Here is a 19814-nt window from a genome sequence, read left to right on the forward strand (position 1 = left end):
AAACTGACACTACTATAACTGAAACAAATAACTACACATGCTGTCCTACGAATACAGTGGGGACCACTGCTGTGGGGCCCACATCAGTGTTATCTACATTTACCAAGTCATTATAATTCAAAAATGAAGAAAGACACATAATTGGAAAAGAGAATTCTTAATTGTTTTCCTACCAGAAAGTGGGAATCGAGCTGGGCGTTCGGAGCTGAATGTAGAGAGGCAGTGAAAATCAAACTTTGGAGAGTACAAAAAAGAGGGGGAAATTATAGGACAATACCAATAGGAGAAGACAAACAGTATCAAGACAAATGATTCACAGGACAATGAACAAGTAGAACAATCATCTGGAGAAAATGATGTGCAAATAGCATGAAACACATATCAGTAGAAGATATGGCTTAGAGAAGGTGGTGGAGAAAAAAGTATAACCAAAAATCCAGGCTTTGTTCTTTTGGGATGGATAAGGTTTTGCTCAATGTGGCTTTTAAAGATATAGAGAGTGATAGGAGAGGTGTGGTTACTTGTGGTAAGGATGGGAAGTGAGCAATAGAGAAAGATAATGAGGGGGTTTATAAAATCCAAATGCACTCCATGTAGGTTCTGGTTGATGGCCCATCAAATAGGTTGTTTATAAACTTAAGTTCTGGATTGATGACCATGTGCAGAAGTTATGGCGGAGCTGGAAGGAGCACAAAGCATGAATGTAAGCTTCACCATATTGTGAAGCTGCTTCCCTTACTTTTTACGAGTATAAGCTTCATTCCAGTGATAAATTTTAGCTCAGTTCCAGCATAACCCTCCTTAGAAAGGCAGTTTTCATGGCTTCCAGAAAGCCACCATCAAAAATAGAATTCCTTAACCCCAAAGCAAGAAACCTTAGTAAGATATCTTTGTTGGAAAAAATCCTCCATGTATCTGGTTAATGGATTGAAATAATAATATAATAATAGTAATAATAATAATAATAATAATAATAATATTTTCCTTCACTTATTAAAATTATAAAAAAAGGAACGTTTCTGGAGTCTGGACCAAGGTTCAAAATTTCGATACGATGTGCCCTGTATCGGGCATATCGTATTGGTGGCTTCACGATACGCCTATTTACAGGTGTTTCGGAAACCGGCCTCTTTTTAATGAAAAATATGGTTTAAATAGGCCCAAAAACCAAATTTTGAAAAAAAAAAATTAAAAAACATAAAAGTGTGTTATTTTAAGTACCGATACACTGGGGCGTATTGATATTTTGAACCTTGGTCTGGACCACGTCTGGCAACTAGGGATGCAAGTCAGGTACCTGATCTGAAGAATTTACACTGCATTGGGCTCGGGCTTTCAGGCCAGGCTCATTCAGATTTTAATAAAATTTCAACCCAAGACTGCCCAAGTTGCAGCCCTACTTGCAACATGAAATGCTAGTAATCTAGTTATGTTCTTGCAAAGTGTAATTTTGAAATACTGGTAGAAGCTTGTCTCTGTATCTAAGATGCAAGAGTAAAATCAATGCAATTTCAATCTAAAAGTATCATTTTCCTTTCCTCATCTGATTAAGAAAATGGCATTTAACCTACACTATTATAGTTGCATTTAAAGGAACATCAGTGTCTCAGGACAGATAAAAAGAAAGAGATATGTACTTACAATATAGAAGGTTTGCCAAACTCCCATTACTCATATATTGATATATCAACATGTGTTGCCCTTTATCCACACAATAACCAACCAAATTCACAAGATTACGGTGATGCAGCCTGCCTAACAGAAGTACCTGTGCGAAGATTGGCCAACAAACAGATACATAACAATCTCTCTATAAAATGGAAGGTAAATTTTAGTAAAGGAACCAATAGCCGTTAGAAAGCCCAATTTCAATTAATTTTTAAGATGCAATAAGCCAATACTATTGGCTTTAGCTTTTGAAATTGATTGGATAATGATGTAGTGTTGCTAAGAAATGGGAAGTAAGGTGTGATGCATTGGCTTGATGACCAATCCAGCTCAACCATAGTATAGATGGGCCAATCTCTGCTAGGGGTGCTCATGAAAAACCAAAAAACCGAGCCAAGCCACACACTAAAAAAAATACTGGTTAACCAAACTGATCAGTTCAGTTTCAGTTATCCTATAAGAAAACTGGCAGTTAACTGAGCCGACTGTACTTGTATTTACATATAGTATCATTGAATATTATAGATTTCATTAATTATATCCTATAATTAATTCACCTACCCAGGCTACCCGCAGCTATCCTACTTGTACTTGACTACTTTTCTACTAAAGATTCCCACCCCAATCTCCCCATCCAACTATTATTAATTATTAATTATATATATTTTAATTTACCTACCTAACCTACCCACCCAGCTATGGGCTACCCTAATCATTATTTTTTACCTTTTTGTGATAAGTGACACCCTTCTCTACTTGAGATTCCCAAATTCCCTACCCAAGCTACCCAACCTGTCTTTCCCTCCCCAAACCCCCATCATCCCAAAGGCCAAATCTCAATCGTCACTCTTATTTTTTCCTTTTCCTTTATTCTCCAGCCAAAACCCTCCATCTCCATTCCTCGGAACAAAATGGAACACCTCCATCTCCATTCCTCCTTTCCTCTGACCTCTCGCTCTTTGGCTCCTCTAATCTCTACCACAGCAGTACAGCACTACGTTGCTGCCTCGATGGATGCCAGTGACAATCTCCATACTCCACAACAGTGCAGCAGCACCATAGTCCATACTCCATAACCAGTTGGCCCGGCTTGGTTCTTCTCTCTCAATCTCAAAGGTACAAAACACCAGCCTCTTTCTCTCTACTCTTCCTTTGCTTTTTTTTTATATTTTTGGAGATCCACAGTTTACTGTATATGAAATTTACAATATAATAAAAAACGAAGAACCAAACCAGTAAAAAACCAAACAGATCAACTGGCTAACTGATTGGTATCGGTACGGTTTCAGTTCACGATTTTCCAAAAATTGAAGGACCGGTTCAGTTTGGAAAAAAGCCCATGGTTCGATTAACTGAACTGTGAGCACCCCTAACCCCTGCTCAGGTAAACCCAAGGAGCTCATTCTTCTATGATCAAGGTTTGGACCAGGTTGGGTCAATGCATATTGCTTTAGACTCGTGAATATCTTATTATCCATTGAGACATAAAGTAAAGCATGTTAGAGCTTAAACCCAAGAGTCCCAAAACTAAAAGAGAAACTTAAATTGTTTAATTTCTTATAAATATGCATACAGAATTCCATGCAGAATATATTGCCAGCTTCGGTGTGAATCACTTAGGCCTCAACCCAAAACCAGCCCAACTAAACTCCTAAAATGCTAATATTGAGTTATTCAGTTTGGTTAATCCAAGTTGCACGCCTGCAATTCTACCCCCCCCCCCCCCGGGCAGGCCTAAATAGAACAAGGCAGAAACTGGTAACAAAGTGTACACAGATCCATTATATCACTCTCACCATTATCAGCCTTTAGCCTATAGTGTAAGACTAACCTAGGGACGACCATTTTGGCCTGGCCTGTCCTGGAAATTTCACACCAAGCCCACACATAATGTAGGCCAGGCCCAGGCCAAGCAAAACCCTAGGCCTGGTTGGCCCGGCCTAGCCAGGAAGTTATATATATATATATATATGGTATAAAATCTTAATTCTTATATGGTATATATATATATATAGTATAATATCTTAATTCTTATAATATCTCATAAATAAATGTGATATAATATCTTATATATAAGGTATAATATATTAATATATACACATATTTTTTATATTTTTTGTCATTTCGATTCTAAAATTAAATTAACATTTTAATTTTTAAAAAATATGTAATTTATTAATTTATACGGGAATAGCCCAGATGCCCAGCTCATGATCATCTCTAGACTAACCCAACCTGCATTCAACCAATCTGGACCAAGCCATGAGTTTATATTGAAAAATGAGCACCTCAGGTTGGGCTATGACTGTGCTCAGGTCAGGCTTGGGTGAATTTAAAGCTAAAGTTAGTTAAAATGCATTTTTAACCCTAGGACCCATAAGCAAAACTCAACAAATCCAATCAAAACTAAAATGCAGTCTCTTTAGCATAACTTTGAAGAGATGGTTAGAAAATACAAGTTGGTCATGAAATTGTTTGTTTAACAGATAAGTATTATTTAGACATATTATTTGTCCTCAAATTTTGCAGTGAAATTTCATCTAGTTGCTGGGGGAGTTTTCAGGGATGGGGAGGGCAGAATGCAAGCACTTTATTCTGGCCCAATAGGTGTGGAAGACTCCTTAAGGGCTTAAGTTATGTCTCTACTTCAAGGTATGAGATTGTCCAAGCAAATAGGGATATCAAAACCTTGAGGTAGAGGGAGACTCTAAACTTCTAATAGGATGGCTGCAGACAAAAAGCTTGGGTGTATGGATCCTTAGACAACAGATGAGGGAAATACTTTGTCTAGCAAGAGAAGTGGGAGTAATCTTCAAATGTGTAAGGAGATCAGCCAATTCTGTGGCTGACAACTTGGCAAAGCATGGGACCCTCAGGGAAACAATCATCTAGTTGCTAAGACTTGCATTGGCTAAGGTAAACCATGTTGTCATGCAGATAGCAGTGGATCCTTTTATGGGAAACAAGAAGATGAAAGACTAGGAAAGTTCTATCCTACCTAGCAACAGCATTCTAAATAGCACTGACCTCCGTTTGGAACTCTTTTTCACCCTGTCTAGAATTAGAAGCGAGCACCTTTACAGCTACCACTTCACTTGTAGGCATTGTAGCTTTATAGACTGGGCCAAATGATCCTTGTCCCAAGATGGTTGTAAAGTTATGTGTGGCTTTCTGAATATCCCTGCACAGAATTAACAAACTAGGTAAGTACTTGCATTGGCATAATTAACTCAATTCTACACCAGTCTGACAATGAAATTTTGGAAGAGCTAAAAGAGCAGGGCTAATTTCTATTTGCTTTATCAGCACCCATTAGCAATGTTCAAAGGTTTTTTTTTTAAAAGAAGATCTTTTGGAGGGAACTTATTGAGAGATGTTTCCAGTCAATTCTAGAAACATAAAATCAAGAAAGGAGAATGATTGAGCTCAATAAGGAGTTAAAGACAGATTCTCATATTTATACAAGCCCGATTAAGTACATTCCCTGGGTTAGTTCCTTCTGTGCCCTTACAATCCTTCTTTTTTTAATAAGTAACAAGTAAACAAATTACAAATTACAACCCGGCCCTGGGCAACCCCCACTCTAGCCAACATGTCAGCCAAAGAATTGGCACTTCTGAGAAGGAAGCTAAACAAAAAAGGAGCTGAAAAGGAAGCTAAACAAAAAAGAAAAAGAAGACTAAGACTAACAAGTTACAAATTACAACCCGGCCCTGGGCAACCCCCACTCTAGCCAACATGTCAGCCAAAGAATTGGCACTTCTGAGAATCCATCCAAAGAATTGACCCTTGAGATCCTTCTCTCTTGGATGCAACTAGCCAACTACCTTCAGTCTCTAGGCACAATTCCTTTTGTGTGAAATTCAAGTGCCAAGGATAACATTTTATTTTACTTGAGTTTTCAGCAGTAATTAAGTGAAGAAAAACTAGCAAAAGTATGCAGAAAAGGAGAAGAAAACAGAGGTAGAAAGGAGAAGGGGAGAAGAAGAGAAGAGAGAGTGGGAGAGAAAGGGAATCAATTGTGAAGTCTGAAGTGACCCCCCACTTCTAATATAACTCACCCAATAAAGAATAAAAGGGAATTACAAATCTGCCCCTACTAAGTGGCAGCAATAAGAAAAGAAAAAGTAAGCCTCCAGCAGGCCAACAACCCAACTCAATGACAAAACTAAAAAAGCCACAATAAAGGCCAGCCAAGTTGTCAACAATTCCTAATCCTAAAATTATAGTTGTCAAGGCATCAACTAGGCACTCTTGGTTGGGCGCCTCACCTAAATGCCTTCTTTATAGCAACTATGCAACTAAAATGACAAGGCAGGAACCTTGTTACAATATCATTTATATTGCTACATCTTACTAATATATATGTTACTACATCCTATTATATACTATATATATCATTTAAGCTGCATCTGGAAGTTTTAGGTCAGAGGGTGGATGGGCTGAGTAAAAGAGGAAAGCTGATCTGGGATATAACCCCAGTGGTGGCATTTTGGTGTCATGGCAAGAGAGGAATGCAAGGGTCTTGAAAAACAAGTCTAGTTCTGCTGGTGCTATTTATCAGAAAATTTTGGGAAAGATGTTCTCATGGTTGGCCGGTCATAGGTTGTTTAAGGGTGTAATTTTGAGTCCTTTTTTTATGAATAGTTTGAGTCCTTTTTTGTATATGACAATCATTTTGTAAAGCAGGGTGGGGGGTCAAGGTCAGAGGGGACAGGTTTTTTGGGTCATTGAGTATATCATCTTGCTGCACTTTCTGTTCATGTTAATACATTTATACTTTGCCTTCTCTCCAAAAAAAAGTTTTACTATTGAAATTTAGAAGATCCAAAGGTTCTGAGAAGAGAAAAAGAAAAAAGAAAAGAAAAGAAATATAAACAAGTTTCTTTTTTTTCTAGTCTCTCTTTCTCTTACATTAAATAAAACAGCATCTCTACCCTTGTTCTTTTTCTCTTTTACTTACTTTTCGTCTTAAATTTTATCATATAAAATTATAACCTTAGTTGCTAATTTGATGTGAAATTGCTTTATTAAATACTTACTATATTTTTTTGATCAATAACACCAGCTTCATTAAATTAAAAGAAAAGAGGGAATATGGATACAAAAGGGGAGATAAAATATCTTAGCTCCCCAAAAACAGAAAACAAAGGGAATGCAAAGAGAAAAGATTAAAAACTAGCCCAAAAAACAGACTCCCTACTCACTCCTTGCTTGGCCAACCCATCTGCAAATGAGTTGGCACTCCTCTTCACCCAGCTGTACTGAATCTCAATGTCCCTACCCAGCCATAAGAACTGTTTTTTTTCATTGTTAAAGTTCCACAAACCACTGTCCTCTGTCTTCAACCAACTAACCACCACCTTCAAATCACCTTCCAGGATCAAACGACTGATATTTAATTCCTTTGCTCTTCAAATTCCTTCAAGCGCTGCAAGGATCTCAGCCCTAAGAGAGTCACCTTCTCCAATAGGGCCAGAGAATAAAGCAATAACAATCCCTTCCTCATTCCTGAAGACTCCTCCAATCCCAGAGGGCCCTGGATTCCTTACACTGCTGCCATCAAAATTCAGCTTTATAAAGCCCGAGGGGGAGGGGACCAAAATGGCCAAAGAGTCCTCTTGCATCTAGCAATGGAAGCAAACTCTTTCCAGTTTCTTAGAAAGTCATCCACAGGAAAATCTGAAAACAACTCCAAAGATTTTAGCCAGTGGACAGCCCTTAAAAGGATTCGATCTAACAATTCTTTCCTTGTCGGAAAAAATATTAGTATCATTTTTGTAAGTATTGAAATATAATCAAAATACTGTTGTCCTAGATATGTTGATTTGACATGTTTTGAGAGGAAATTAATGTTATTAATAAAGAAAATTTCTATTTTTCCAATTAATATGCATGCTGAATTGTATATAAAACTAGAGAACTAGGAAAAACTTAGGTTTTTATTTTATGAAATTCTTATTGCCTAGGTGCCCCACTGTTGCCTGGAATCACCTAGGCATCTTAACAACTATTCCTAAAATATAATAAATTGCTAACTAAGGCTTTGGGCATTTGAAAAGTTTTTGTTTTTTAAAATGTCACATGCCCTGGCCCATGCACTAAATCATTGGGACAAAGTGAATCCAGAGTGATGAGAAACAAGACCTGAAGGACCATAAAATATCATTCTAATATTAATGATTACATAGGTGATGGGACTCAAAGGGATCCAAAGACCAAAATGTCCCATTCAACCACAAAAGAAGAAAAAGTTATCCCCTTGAAATCCTTTAGAGAAAATGGCCCAAAAGAATAATTATCCTTTACTCAAGATTATACACCTCTTTTAACTGTTGCTGATTTCAAGAGTATTGCAGCATCATCCATGGCAAGAAGCACAATTAACATGGATTGGTTTCCCTCACCAACCCATTATTTCTGTCAAGCTCAACTTTGATAGAAACCTAGGGAATCAAGAATATGGGGAATCTTCTGCAACGATCAAGGATATTTCATGACTTTATTCTTGGGGCCAATTGGTCATAGGGAGTTCCATGAGGGCAGAAGCCGCAGAACTGTTAGCACTGCTGCAATGATTAAGACTGGGGAACACCCTCAACTAAAGAAACATTGTGGTGCAAGGAAATTCTAAGGTGGTGGTGGGAAATAACCGTGATTGGCATTGTGAGGGAAAATAGTCTAGCCAATACTTTTTGTCTAGAGAAGAGCTGCAAATAGATTGATTGTACTGAGAAGAAATATCCATTTAAAATGGTTGTCAGAGCAGGACTTATTAAGGGTGCTAGAGACATCCTATACTTGCACTTTTGTACACAATTCTTCTTAAAAAAATAATAAAATTTGATTCTTACCCATCAAAAGAGGAGAGCATAGAGATATTGAGATAATAAATCAAACTTGGTAGGTGAAATACATGACTAAAATGGTTTTACGAAGAGTTTGTACTCTGGCTCTTCAGATATCCTTCCATTCTGGAATCTGGATCAACTAATAAGGGCCCCCTGAAACAAATTCTTGTGTGTATCTCACACTCAATGAAAGATCCATCATCATAAGAAGATAATGATAATATTACATTGCTATCATGACTATGATTATATAAACAGCAAAGATATTGTTGGTGGAAAATGCAAACAGCAAAGGGAGACAATGCCTAAGTGTTACTGGTTACATTTGCACCATTGTACTTTTCCAAAGTTAAATGACATCAAATAACAGAGTACTTGCCAGTTTACCCCTCACATCTCTAATACTTAGAAACAACTAGATGAAGTTCTCTATGAAAATAAATCTTTCTTTTAACATATTAACCAATAAAAATGAGTTTGTGAAAATTATAATAAAGCACACACTTGTAAGAGTATCTTGGGATGCCAGATGCTGAAGCAAACAGGTCCTTGTTGTGTTGGTTCCACCAAGAGCGCTGAGTACTTTTGGCAGGGTGTTGTAACCCATTAGTAGTTATGGAACTTGAGATAGATGCACTAGAGTCAATACTAGTACCTATGCCATTTGTACGAATAGGGAGAGTTGTTACACTAGGCTCACTTGCACATCGTTGGGGATGAAACCGCTTTCTGTACCACTTTATACCAACAAAAGCACATAATGCTATCAAGATGCCAACAGCCACACCAACTGAGACACCGATGATAACCAAATCAGCTTGACTCATTTTTTTGTTCCGCTCTGACACTCAGAATGTAAGAGCATCTTGCCACTGAGATGGCCTCAAGTTCATCATTCACAGCGTAGATATATATAAGCGGTGAACCTGCATAACATCACCCATAAAAGAAAAAAAAAAAGTAATGACAATTAAATTAAGAAAAAAGAATTCAAACGTTCTTTCTCAGAGATTTTGCTTGTTTTTCCTCCAGAAATTAAATATTATAATAAGAAAAGGAAAGAACATGCAACAACTGTAGCCTAATAAAAGTTTTAAAAAAAATCCATTCAGAAATAGCTTCATCAATAGTGAAATGATTAAAAAAGGGCAAATTTCTTAAACTACCCTTATGGTTTAGCTAATTGACTAACTTTATTCTTACTGTTTAACTTGAAAATGCCCTTTTCAGTTTGGACAAGACGATTCTCTTCTCTCTTCTTTTTATATTTTTTCTTTCACTGTTTTTATCTTCCCCCTGCAAAACTGCTGCTGCAACTCCAGTCCCAAATGAGTTCAACGTATCCATGTTATCAAGATTCATGTATGCAGAGAACAAGTCATCTACCACCTCCCCTTGAGATTTCCTCTCACCCATTCCTTCTGCAATGATATCACCATCTCTATTCCACTTGGATTCCCATTTAACCAACTGAATTGACTTAGCTATTTTCGAATTCTCTCTTGCTGATGCCGATCATTCCAAAATGCCAGGGCCCCTAAGCGGTAGGTGAACAGTCATGGTTTTGGGGCTGGGAACCAGATTGGTGAACAGAGCCGAATTCTACCACCTGGTGAACTGGATTGGTGAACAGGAGCAAAATGGAAGATATCAGCATGGTTTTGGGGCTGGGAACTGGATTAGTGAACAGGTCATCAACCACCTCCCCTTTAGATTTCCTCTCACCCATCCCTTCTTTGAAAAGGATGGAGTACTCTTTTAACAGTAGTCGAGGGATAGAACTATGAATACTTCATCCCCTTTAGATTTCCTCTCACCCATCCTTTTCAAAGATACTGCAAACCACGCTGTTGAACTGATTCCCAGCCCCAAAACCATCCCGGACTCACATACTCGATGACTTTATAAGCAGCAATCTTTTTCAGCTCGTCTTGAGTCAAAATCACCGTCACCGCAGATGAAGACGAAACAATGATAGTTTTCTCCATCATGAGTCATCGCATTGGTCCCGCAAAGTGCAAATGGAAACGGAGACGGAAAATAGAGACAGGGACGGAAAATGGAGACAGAGATGGAGGTGGAGATGGAAACGGAGACGGAGCAGCGATTTGCGTCCTATATTCCTGAGTTTTTTCAACAGTTGGGTTTTATTTTGAAAATTTGAGGAATAGTGGAGGGAAAATTTGACATTTTGTTTTTCCATTAGCACTTAACGACAATGTCAATTGTCAGAAACAGTAGGGATGGTGCAAGACAATTGTTAAACAGTAAGGGTAGAGTTAGTCAATTAACTAAACCATAAGGGTAGTTTAATAAATTTGCCCTTAAAAAACTTCTTGAAAGTAGATGTAAAATTGTGAATAATAGGAATACAAGTCTAGAACCTTGTAATACTGTTGTATCTCTTCTAGATACAACAGTATGATAAGACTGATTAAAACCATGCTTACAATAAAAAAATTAATCCCAATAGTTTAAGATCAATTGCACTGTGAAGAAGAACTGCAAACAGTTGCCATTAAAAAGGGGTTCTTTTTCTCCCTCTTGATTGATATACAGGGAGGGGTTAACATAGAGACCCATGAATGGAAATATCCATCATAACAATAATATCATAATACATGTGACTCATACTCTAGAGGCTCCACCTTAGATATGATCTCTTAATTCATTTCTTATGTTCTTTTTTTTCGATAGGTATTTCTTATGTTCTTTTGGGAGGTTGAGAAAAGTCTATTTAGATGGTGAGAAAAGGTCTAAGGCTTAGATGGTCGCAAGTAACCTAACTCTACAGCTTTTGGACCATAATAATTCCTTGTTATGACCCATCAAGATGCATCTCACCTTGTCACCATGTGCATTTGTTCAAATATTTACCTACTGGTGATATTATTCCTTTCATATATTCAGAACACAGTTCCTAGTTCCCAGAAGGAAGAAATAATGCAGAATACAACATGACAGATGCAATAAAACACCTAGTTTCACATCTTTTCTATCCCTAGTTATCTGTGTTCAAGATAGGAAACAAGAATAAGATGGCAACAGGAAGTCCAAGAACTTAATGAAAAACATATAGATCACTTTAATAAAGGGTAAGCTGTATTTGTATTAATATATGGAAAAAGAAGGTGCACATGAGAAGTACATTGATGCACAAAATATGCATTAACAGCCCTCCCCCGTCAAAGTAAAAAAGACTAGGTAGGTAAAAGTTGTTACTATGGGCAAAGGATGTTTCCACCCCAGACCTATCTAAGCCATCTGAGTTTTGGTTCTCTGTTGAGATTTTATTTATAGTCTTCCGAGGAGATAGACCAGGCACCAAGGGCCTCTGCCAGCATCTTGGCTCCATCTAATAGCATTTGTAGAGTCACCTTCCATTACTAGTGACCTGATGCCTTGTTTTCCAATCCTAAGGGTTAGGAGTCAAGCTTTTCTGGAGTCAGTATCTCCAATGGTCCAACTTTCTGCCCAAAAAGTAGTAATATCTGGTATGTTTTAAAAGGTACCTTAGATGTACACCTGGAGCTGCACCCCCAGGGGCAAGGCACTAACAGATGCTTGAGGTGTATGTCTCATATGCTCTTACCTTTAAATCTAGTTTTTATAATAAAAATGTCATAAATAAAAGTGAGGCAACCATTTTATCATATTCCCCATTATACATTAACATAAGACAGGATAAAAACCCTCCAAATTTGTATATCATGATATTATAATAAAATGTTATAAATAGAAGTGAGAACATCATAGCTTTTTTTTGATAATTTGAGAACATCATAGCTTTGATTTCTTTTAATGCATTACATTCATTTGAAGATGAGACCATACACTTGTTTATGTTAATATTGTGCAATTTATGTGAATTGTTGATTTGAAATTTTTATTTGCAACTTTGTAAGTGATATATTGATGACTGATGATACTTATGTAATTATGGAGGATGATACTTGATGCGATTATATTTCAATTCTATACTTAAATGTGATGGTTTTATTATTAGAAATTGCACATATAAAACTTTTTAATCTCTCATAATTTTTCTTACCTTTATGGGATATTTACCATATTTCTATTTGTTTTACCCTATTTTTAATTATTTATTAATTAAAAAATTCATGCTTAGGAGACTTACGAGTCTTGCATTCTGGTTTACACCTCATGCAGGATGGTAGAACACCTAGCACTAAACCTCCACATTTTAAAAGTTAAAGCACTGATAAAAACACTCCTCCAATACCTGAAGGGCATGCTTTTCCTTGGGATCTTTCATCAAATTGGAGCCCAATGCCCCCTTGTGATAAAGGAGTAGGCACCTTTATAGTGTAGTTAGAAGGTGAAGAGTAGTGTAGATTACAAAATCCTTCTGAGATCGTCAAATAAGACACCTAGAAATTCTTTTGAAGATGGAAAACATGTAGATCATTTCCCTGATGACTCCCCTCAGGAACTAGCGACCTACAAGTGGGTATGAATGAAAGTGAGACATGCGAACGATTTCCCTGAGAAAGTGGAAATCGTCGCTGGTGAATCCATCTTCACGGTGTGGGTGTGGCCTGAAAAATTTCCGACGGTCAGAAGAAGGTACACAGGAGAGAAAATCAGTGAAAAAAGCCAGAAAGAGAAAGGGCAGCAGCCGGGTTTGTCAAAAACAATTTTAATCTTAGAGGAGGAAGGGGAGGGTAATTGTTTGAAAAGTGAGGAGGGGAGTTTGGTGCCGGTTTGACAGGCTTCTCAGGGTAGGGAGGCGGGGGAGATGGCGGCTAGGGTTACCGGAAGAGATGAGGGAGGAGAAAAGGGGAGGAAAAAGGGTGACCATTCGATCTCTTTGTTCTTGGACGGCCATGATGTGGGACTTAAGGGGAAGTTAATGGCGGGCTCCCAAGCTGTAATTTTAAATCAAGATGCTAATATTCTTAGCATTGAGAATTTGAAAGAACTAATTAAAGAGTGCATGTTAGAATTCCACATGGTGCAAAATGTGGAGAGGGAGACACATACAAGGGTGGTCCACAACGTGGGGCTTTTATCTGGAGATCCTAAAGACCCGAAATTATTGGGGCGGTCCGATCAGACCTATATAAGATCACCTTTAACCATAAAGACTCCAAACCTGAGTCCAACATCTGGGCTCTACTCAAACCAAGCTGAAAAGGCAAGTAGTGAACCCAAGCCTCAAACCCACTTCTCGGACTCTTCCACCTTGATTTTTGTTAGACCAAATTGGCTCAGCCAACCAAGTCCTAGACCTAAGAAGAAAAGACTTGGGTCAAACTCTGATGCTATTCCATTCCAAGCAAATCAAGGAGAATCACATGGACGAGATAAGGAAGCGTCCAGCGCCCCTCTCCAAGTGCAATCTCTGGTTGTTGATCACCCATCGGAAATGTTGAATCTCTCCACCAACCTCGAGTCAACGGAAGTTGTTATGGAAGTTGTGCCACTGGTGGTGGTTACTAGTGAGGTAAGCAATGAGAATCAATTTGGGGCTCAAGGGGAGTTTGAAGGCAGAGACAGAATGATAGAGGCAGGGAACCCATCGTTGGCGGGGAAGGTTGTCACAGTGGAGAAAGAGAGTGGAAAGAAAACTGTGGAAGGGACTAGAAGAGGTAAGACCATAACAAACTGTGTCTCCTCTTTGTCTTCTTGGGTAAACTCAAAACTTCTGGGGTTGGGAAAGTACTTGGGGGTATCGATGGAAGGTCTGGAAGAAGAGACAATAAAGTATCTAGAGGGTATTGAACAAAGAGTTTTATTGGAGAGAGGAAAGCTTGCAGCTAAGAAGGGGGGAACCGCATAAAAAAAAGCCGGTAAATCCTAAGACTAACATAGGGGTTGGATGACAAGGCTAGAAGTGGGGAAGGATCTTCAAGAGGGAGTAAAAAAGTGCATAAATAGGGGGGTGAGTACGGTGAATTACTCTTGTTTTGTTTTAAATGGAGTTGAATTTACTTTCATGGAATGTTAGGGGCTTAGGCTTGGGAAGGAGAAGGGTGTTGGTGTGCAATGTTCATAAAAGGTCTAGATGTCAAATAATTCTTCTACAGGAAACTAAGTTGGTGTTTATGGACGCCACCATAATCAGGAGTGTATGGGGAGATGATCAGGTGAAATGGCTCTCGAAGCCGACAGTGGGTAGTGTTGGGGCCTAGTGATTATGTGGGATCCAACGAAGTGCAAAATTTCCTCGCAAATGATTGGAACTTTCTCTATTTCAGTAATGGTGGAGTTGGAAGGAGGAGTGAAGTGCCAAATCACAAATGTGTATGGCCCTACTGATAACAGCCAGAGGAGTGAGTTTTGGTAGGACTTAGCCAGGGCTAGAGGAGTGTTTGATTACCTGTGGGCGATAGGGGATGATTTTTTTTTATAGGAAATGGTAACTTTCATTAGAAAATTGAAAAGATTACAACAAGCTTACCACCCACAAAATGGATGGAAAAAGAAAATAAAGAACATACAAACAGGCCCAAAACAAAGCCTCCCTAGTAACTCCTTGTTTAGCTAAAGTGTCAGCCATTCCATTTGCTGACCTTCTTACCCATTTAAAATGCACCCCAGTCTCCCTTGCTAAGCTAATAATCTCTCTTAGAGGTTGTCTAAGAGACCACACTCCCAGGTTTCCATCTTGCATCCACCCTATTACCAACTTGGAGTCTCCTTCCACTTCTAATTGTTGCATTCCCCATTGTTTCGCCAGTTTCAAACCTTGAAGTAAGGCCATTACTTCTGCCCTTAATGAATCTCCCACCCCAATTGGGCCCGAGTAATGGGCCAAGACTTTTCTTTCCTGATTTCTGTACACACCCCCAACTCCCAACTGACCTGGATTACCCAAGGAGCTTCCATCAAAGTTTAGCTTCACCCTGAAATGAGGCGGAGGTACCCAACATTCTTGTACCACATGGGAGGAAGGTGAGGATACAGCTATAGCACTCCAATTTCTAATTAAGTCAGCTAAGGAGAAGTCCTTGAAGAGATGATGTACTTTCAGCCAATGCATAACCTTAATGGTGACAACCTCCACAAGTGCTTCCTTGGATTTTTCTTGCCCTAGGAAGATCCTATTGTTTTTCTCTTCCCAAATTGACCATAGGATGGCCGCTCTTGTTATTCTCCACATTACCCTGCCCCTTTTCCTTGGTTGTCAGAAGAAGCTAGAGTAAAAAAGGTTTGGGGGGGGGTTCCATCTGTAACCAAACAAAGAAGAGAACCAATCCCACAAATAATAAGCAAAAGGACAAGAAATCAAAAGATGAGTCGCTATCTCACCATTTCTTAAGCAAAGGTAACAGAAGTGGGGAAATGCTCCAGTTTGGCCTTTTTCTTTGAAGTACATCCATAGTATTGATCTTTTGAAGAGCCATTAGCACAAGAGAATACCATATTTCTTTAGCAGGAAAAGTGACAAACACAAAAGAAAACTGAACTAAGGCGTTGAAAAAAATGAACAAGAGAAAGACCCTGAAGAGGACTCTTTCTAAATTCTACTATCTGGGCAGGAAAGATCTAGGAAAATTGAATTCAACACAGTGAATAAGTCATCTGCAAAAGCCAATTCTGAATTCCTCAACCCTCTTCTCAAACCCAAATCCCAAGTCCCCTCAGACACACAAAGTGAGGAGATAGTCTTGTATTTATTTAGGGAAAGAGAATACATTACCGGGAATCTATCCTTAAGGGGGGTGTTCCCAAGCCAAAGGTCCTCCCAAAACAGAATTTTATTACCTGAGCACACATCAAATTTGATGAAAGGCTAAAAGGAAGGCAAAACTCCAGCAATTGCTTTCAAGGGGAGAAATGAGAAGCCCTAGGGTTGACGCCAGCATCCCCATCCATTAGCTACCACCAAGTGCCACAAACTGTCCTGCTCCAAAGGAAATCTCCACAACCACTTTCCTAACAAAGCTACATTTCCTAATTTGATATTGCCAATGCCTAGACCCCCTGCTTCCTTTTTCCTAGAAACTACTTCCCACTTCACTAAATGGTCCTTTTTTGAGTCACCCGGTTCCCACATAAAATCTCTCATGAGCTTTTCTAACTTATTGGCGACCTTGGCAGGAAGCTTAAAGGTAGACAGAAAATACACCAGAAGGTTGGCCAGAGTGGACTTGATTAAAGTGATTCTACACCCTAGTGAGATATAATTTCTCTTCCACCCTGCTAGCTTCTTAGTGAATCTTTCTAAAACTGAGTACCAAAAGTTTTCTGTTCTAGGATTTCCCCCCAGGGGCAGACCTAAATATACCAAAGGCCAACCACTTACCTCGCAACCTAAAGCCCTAGCCACCAACTGCACTTCATCATCCCGTAAATTCACCCCTACTACACAACTCTTGTTCCAATTGATTTCCATATTGGAGACTCTCTCAAAATGCATCACCACCAATCTCAAATTATCCATCTCCTCAATTTCCCCTTCACAAAAGAGAATGATACCATCCACAAACTGTAGGTGAGTGCCAATCACTTGTTGCCTCCCAACTCTCCAACCTTTTAGTAGATTTCTTGTATCAGTCCTAGAAATCAAGACACTTAGGACATCCACAACTAAGGTGAAGAGGAAAGGTGACAAAGGGTCTCCTTGTCTAAGGCCCCTATTTGCAGGAAAGAAGTCCCTAGCTACTCCATTCACTAAGACTGAGAACTAACAAGAGGTAATACAACCCTCCATCCACTTACACCATCTCTCCCCAAAGCCTCTATTCTTCAACACTTCTAGCAAGAAATCCCAATCCACAAAAGCATAAGTCTTTTCTAAGTCAAGTTTATAGATCAGACCCTTTTCTCCTTTTCTTTTTTTTTTTTTTTTTGTAATCCACACATTCATTGGCTATTAAAATCTGATCGATAATTTGTCTCCCTTTCACAAAGGCCCCTTGACTCGGTGAGATTAAGGAAGGAAGGACTTTCTTGAATCTTAGTGCAAGAACTTTAGAAATGATCTTATACAGACTCCCAATCAGACTGATCGGTCTAAAGTCCTTAGGCTGAACTGCAAGCACCTTCTTAGGGATCAAAGCTATGAAAGTAGCATTTGCACCCGCATTTATTTTTCCTCTTTCAAAGAATTCCAAGAAGACCTCCACTAGGTCATCACCTAAGATGTCCCAACAATCTTGATAAAAAGCCAAAGTGAATCCATCCGGGCCCGGGGCTTTTGATCTTTCCATAAAGAAAACTACCTCCTTTATTTCTTGAACCTCAAAAAATCATTCTAGGGGTTCCAACAATTCCCTTTCTCCAACATGCCACTCAAAGTCAGTTAGAGTCTCTCTTACTCTATTGGGGCTGTCATAAATGGATTGCAAATGCTCCACAAAAGCTTTTGCAATCTCTTCCTCTCCTGTTAGCATTGCCCCATTCCATTCCAAACTTTCCACTATGTTCTTCCTCTTTCTTCCACTTGCCAAGCTATGGAAAAATTTTGTATTACCATCTCCTTCCTTCAACCACTTGCATCTTGATTTTTGTCTCCAGCTTATCTCTTCTTTTCTGAGAATTTCCTCCAAATCCTGTTTCAACTTCCATCTCTCTTACCTTTCTTCACACCTCAATCCTCTCTCTGCCTCAGCAACATCAAGTTCTTGAATCCTTTTACTAATAGCTTCATTTATGTCTTCAATTCTACCAAACTCTTCTTTGTTCCAAGCTTTGATCCTGGCTTTTAGCTTTTGTAGTTTCTTATAAAATTTATATCCCTTCCATCTAAAATCCACCTGATCCTCTTCCCACCATTCTTTCACTTTCTTTTGAAAGTCTGGATGTAACGGCCACATGTTTTCAAATCTAAAGGGGCAAGGTCCTCCTCCTAGTCTTTCTTAAGATAATCTAATTGGCCAGTGACCCGATGTAGGTCTAGGTACTGCCCTCATCACCAAACCACCCCATACTTCCTCCCAATTTGAAGAGAATAAAAATCTATCTACTTTACAACAAAGTCGTTCTTCTTGAAAAGTAGACCAAGTAAAATCAGCTTGCACCAACGGTAGCTCCCTCAATTCAAAAGAATCCACAAAACAGTTGAACTTCCTCATACTTGAGGTGATCCTATGGTTGCGGTTATTTGTTTCAGTTACAAACCTGATGACATTTAAATCCCCTCCCAAGCACCACGGACCCTCCCACAATCCCCTTATAGCTGCTAATTCCTCCCTTTCTCTATACGAATTTGGCCCATAAACATTTATTAAAGCCCATTCCGGTCCATCAATTCTTCTTCTTAATTTCACTGTAACCGTATAGTTACCAATTAATTCTTCTGTACAGTCCAAATCCTCGTTTTTCCAAATTGTCAGAATACCCCCTAAGGCCCCCCAAGACTGTGCTAAAGCTCAACTCAATCCTCTAGCCGACTAAACATTTGATTCCTGAATCAACACAATATCTGGCTTTTCTTTTCTGAGCATTTCCCTTATCACTCTTCTCTTCCTAGAACTCCCCAATCCCCTTACATTCCAACTAATAATCTTCATTGAGAACCAAACTTATGAGCAACCCTAGAAACCACCTTTTGCTAACCTGACTACTTTCCTTTTCTCCCAAAACACCCCGTATCATAGTCCACTTCACATCTCAATCTCCCCACTTCACTCAATTTCTTCTTCCTCTTTTTAGGTGTCCCTCCTTCAAGCTTTTTCTTCGATTTATCTTGTTCCTCCACTCTTTTCTTTTTTGGCTTGTCTTCCTATTTCTTCTCTTTGTTGTTTTTTCACCCGTTTTTACCCTTTCTCCCTCCCTTCCCCTTTCCTAGGAACTAGGAACTGGAGAGTCACCCTCTTGTTCCTTTTCAAAATTCTCCCCTAATTCTTCCTCTACCAAGAGTCTAAAGGTATGCAAAATTAATCCCCAAATCCTTTCCCCTTCATCCACAATATCATTCAGGGCCTCCACATCCTCTAACGTCTCTGTTACTTCAATTGAATCACTAGGACAGTCAACTTTTGGAAGAGTGTCACTAGGATAGGCAGCTTTTGGATGAGTGTCAACTTCACCTACGAGCTGAGACAAAACAACAACTGGGGAAGGGGGCAGATTAGTATCAAAAACTCGAGGAATACAAGAATCAAGGTAAAACAAACTAGAAACATCAAAACCTGAAATATCACCAATTATGCCTAGGTTTTGAGGGAGTTTGCTAGGAGAAGTCTCCTCAGGATCAACCTGTGTTGCACTAACAGGGGAGTAGGGATTGCCTGTTTCTTTAACATTTGACTTGGGAGAAAACATACTCGAACTATTGACACCTTGACCTTCATCTAGATGCGGAACAAGTTCTTCTCTGAATTT

The 19814-nt window shown here is 38.9% G+C and overlaps 1 protein-coding gene across 7 annotated transcripts in view; it reads right to left on the reverse strand.

Annotated features, from left to right (window-relative positions):
• The window catches only part of LOC104600139 (calcium/calmodulin-regulated receptor-like kinase 2), a 48222-nt gene that overhangs the window by 16882 nt on the left and 11526 nt on the right, over positions 1–19814 (reverse strand). For 4 of the 7 annotated variants that reach the window (XM_010262984.3, XM_088900709.1, XM_088900712.1 and 1 more), the window contains exons 2-4: positions 9024–9445; positions 4696–4849; positions 1642–1768 (exon numbers count right to left, since the gene is read on the reverse strand). In XM_010262984.3, the coding sequence (XP_010261286.1) occupies positions 1642–1768; positions 4696–4849; positions 9024–9346 (604 nt within the window). In that variant the 5' untranslated portion in view covers positions 9347–9445. Of the gene's footprint in view, positions 1–1641; positions 1769–4695; positions 4850–9023; positions 9446–12762; positions 12903–15794; positions 19740–19814 lie in introns of those variants that run through there. The other 3 variants (XM_088900710.1, XM_088900711.1, XM_088900713.1) reach the window with 3 other exon arrangements.

The sequence above is a fragment of the Nelumbo nucifera genome, chromosome 3, assembly GCF_055504915.1.
Source record: "Nelumbo nucifera cultivar China Antique chromosome 3, China Antique-T2T, whole genome shotgun sequence".
Classification (NCBI taxonomy): domain Eukaryota; kingdom Viridiplantae; phylum Streptophyta; class Magnoliopsida; order Proteales; family Nelumbonaceae; genus Nelumbo; species Nelumbo nucifera.